This window comes from Eimeria necatrix, genomic scaffold (assembly GCF_000499385.1).
Source record: "Eimeria necatrix Houghton genomic scaffold, Enh_scaff843, whole genome shotgun sequence".
Taxonomy (NCBI): Eukaryota; Apicomplexa; class Conoidasida; order Eucoccidiorida; family Eimeriidae; genus Eimeria; species Eimeria necatrix.
Genome location: NW_013654650.1, coordinates 1 through 2,500, shown reverse-complemented (window position 1 = coordinate 2,500; position 2,500 = coordinate 1). Strand labels below are relative to the sequence as shown.

At 55.4% G+C, this 2,500-nt stretch overlaps 2 protein-coding genes across 2 annotated transcripts; one reads left to right on the top strand and one right to left on the bottom strand.

Annotated features, from left to right (window-relative positions):
• Positions 1 to 128: 128 nt before the first annotated feature.
• ENH_00079200 (hypothetical protein) lies at positions 129 to 835 on the top strand (the record flags this gene model as incomplete). Its single annotated transcript, XM_013583181.1, has 3 exons — positions 129 to 132; positions 456 to 500; positions 672 to 835. 3 exons carry the CDS (start codon positions 129 to 131, stop codon positions 833 to 835), a joined length of 213 nt encoding a protein of 70 aa, XP_013438635.1.
• Positions 836 to 1,855: 1,020 nt separating this feature from the next.
• ENH_00079190 (hypothetical protein) lies at positions 1,856 to 2,418 on the bottom strand (the record flags this gene model as incomplete). The annotated part of the gene is made up of 1 exon (XM_013583180.1): positions 1,856 to 2,418. A coding segment is annotated over one exon (563 nt), but the record flags the coding sequence as incomplete, so codon positions are not given.
• Positions 2,419 to 2,500: the final 82 nt, after the last annotated feature.

Here is a 2,500-nt window from a genome sequence, read left to right as displayed (position 1 = left end):
TTCTGCCAGCGTGAGACCCCTAAATAGTCCAGCAGCAGCAGCAGCAGCAGCAGCAGCAGCAGCAGCAGCAGCAGCAGCAACAGCAGCAGCAAGAGCTGCAGCATCGAGCGCGTGTTCGGGCAGAGAAAATGGGTGAGTTGCTTCCTTTCCATCGCCGTTTGCTGCAACTGCATAGAGCTTTGCAGGGGCCTTGCTGCTGCTGCTGCTGCTGCTGCTGCTGCTGCTGGCAGCAGCGCCATGTGGCAAGCCAGCCAGCTGCTGCTGCTGCTGCTGTCCATGCTGCTGCTGCTGCTGCTGCAGTTGCCCTTGGCTGTTCAGTTCTTTTAGCCAGTCTCCTCACCTCTGCCTGCGGGCAGCTGCCTCGAGCTAAATTCCGCTTTGCTGCTGCTGCTGCTGCTGCTGCTGCTGCTGCTGTTGCTGCTGCTGCTGCTGCTTTTGCTGCTGCTCTTTGTTGCTGCAGCGGTCGCAGAGACGTGGGAAGATCTTCTTGATGAGCTCGAAGAGCGTAGGAAGCTTTTGAAAATAAATTTGAAATAATGAAATAATTAATTTAATTTAATTAATTAAATTAATTAAATTAATTAAAATAAATAAATAATTAAAACCCTAATTGCCAAAGTGCTGCTGCCAGAGGCCGCTCAGCTGCTGCCGCTGCTGCGCTGCTGCTGCAGCAACTCCTGCTGATTCCCCCGCAGCAGCAGCAGCAAAACCAGCAGCAGCAAAACCAGCAGCAGCAGCAGGAAAAAAAGCTGCAGCAGCAGCAGCCAAGGGGTTTGCTGCTGAAAGCACTCCCCTCAGCGACCCCATTGCTGAACGCCTCCGGACACAAAGGTAAGGGTTTAGGGTTTAGGGTTTAGGGTTTAGGGTTTAGGGTTTGGGGCTCAAGGGCCCTGCTGCGGAGCGCCTAAGGGGCTAGGGCTTAGGGTCAAGGGTTTAGGGTTTAGGGTTTAGGGTTCAGGGTTTAGGCGAAGGAGGGGCCCAGGGTTTAGGGTTTAGGGTTTAGGGTTTAGGGTTTAGGGTTTAGGGTTTGGGGTTTGCTGCAGGCTAGTGGAAGAAAATGAGAAGAGGCTGATGGCTGATCTTTTTGCTGACTGCGACCAGCCAGACAGAACAGCAGCAGCAGCAGCAGCAGCAGCAACAGCAGCAGCAGCAGCAGAAAGCAAACAACGAGCAGCACTGGCAGCAAAGGCAGCAAAGACCCTCGCAAGTTAGTGTGCTGCTGCTGCTGCTGCTGCTGCTGCTTTGCTGCTGCTCGTTTGCTGCTGCTGCTGCTCGTTTGCTGCTGCTTCGTTGCTGCGTCCCCGCTGCTGCTGCTGCGTCGCCGCTGCAGCTGCTGCGCTGCTCCTGACGTGCTGCGCTCCTGTGCTGCTGCTGCTGCTGCTGCTGCTGCTGCTGCTGCTGTTGCTGCTGCAGCAGCAGCAGATCCCATGGAAGCCATCAGTCTGAAGACCCTCAAGGACTGCGAACGGCTAGCTGAGGCTCTCTCCAAGAAAATTGTCGACAGCCCAGTAAGCAGCAGCTAGCCAGCTAGCTAGCTAGCTAGCTAGCTAGCCAGCTATTTAATCAACTAGCCAGCTAGCTAGCTAGCTAGCTAGCTAGCTAGCCAGTTATTTAATCAGCTAGCTAGCTAGCTAGCTAGCTGATTAGTCAAATAGCTACCTGGCTAGCTAGCTAGGTAGCTAGTTATTTATTCGGCTAGCTAGCTAGCTAGCTACATAGCTAGCTAGCTAGCTACATAGCTAGCTAGCTAGCCAGCTAGCCAGTTATTTAGCCAGCCAGCTAGCCAGCCAGCTAGCCAGGCAGCTCTTTGGTCAGTTAGCTAGCTAGCTGGCTAATTAGTTGTTTACTCAGCTAGCTAGCTAGCTAGCTGTCTACTACTCCTTCTCTGTTGCCAGTGCTGCTGCTGCTGCTGCTGCTGCTGCTGCTGCAGGCGAAGAGCCCTGCGTGGCTGCGTCTGTTGGATTTGCTGCTGCGGGAATGTTCGCCCAAGATGGATGTCAAGGTGAGTCGCCGTTGCTGCTGCTGCTGCTGCTGCTGCTGCTGCTGCTGCTGCTGCACTCCTGCTGCTGCTGCTGCTGCTGCTGCACTCCTGCTGCTGCTGCTGCTGCTGCTGCACTCCTGCTGCTGCTGCTGCTGCACTGCTGCTGCTGCTGCTGCACTCCTGCTCCTCCCCGCGCTGCACTGCACTGCTGCTGCCGCAGCTGCTGGCCTCCCCCGCTGCTGCTGCACCTTCCCGCTGCTGCTGCTGCTGCTGCTGCTGCTGCTGCTGCTGCTGCAGGACCTGCAGACGCTGCAGAGCAAGCTGCGTTTGCTGCTGCTGGCTCGGCAAAAAGCGGAAAGAGCTCTCGAAGAAAAAAAGAAAAAGCCAAATGACTTGGAAGCAAAATGCAGAAACTTCCAACACGAACTCGACCTCGTCTACGGCAAAGACTCCGAAGTAGGGTTTAGGGTTTAGGGTTTAGGGTTTAGGGTTTGGGGGGAGGGGGGAGGGTTTGGGCCC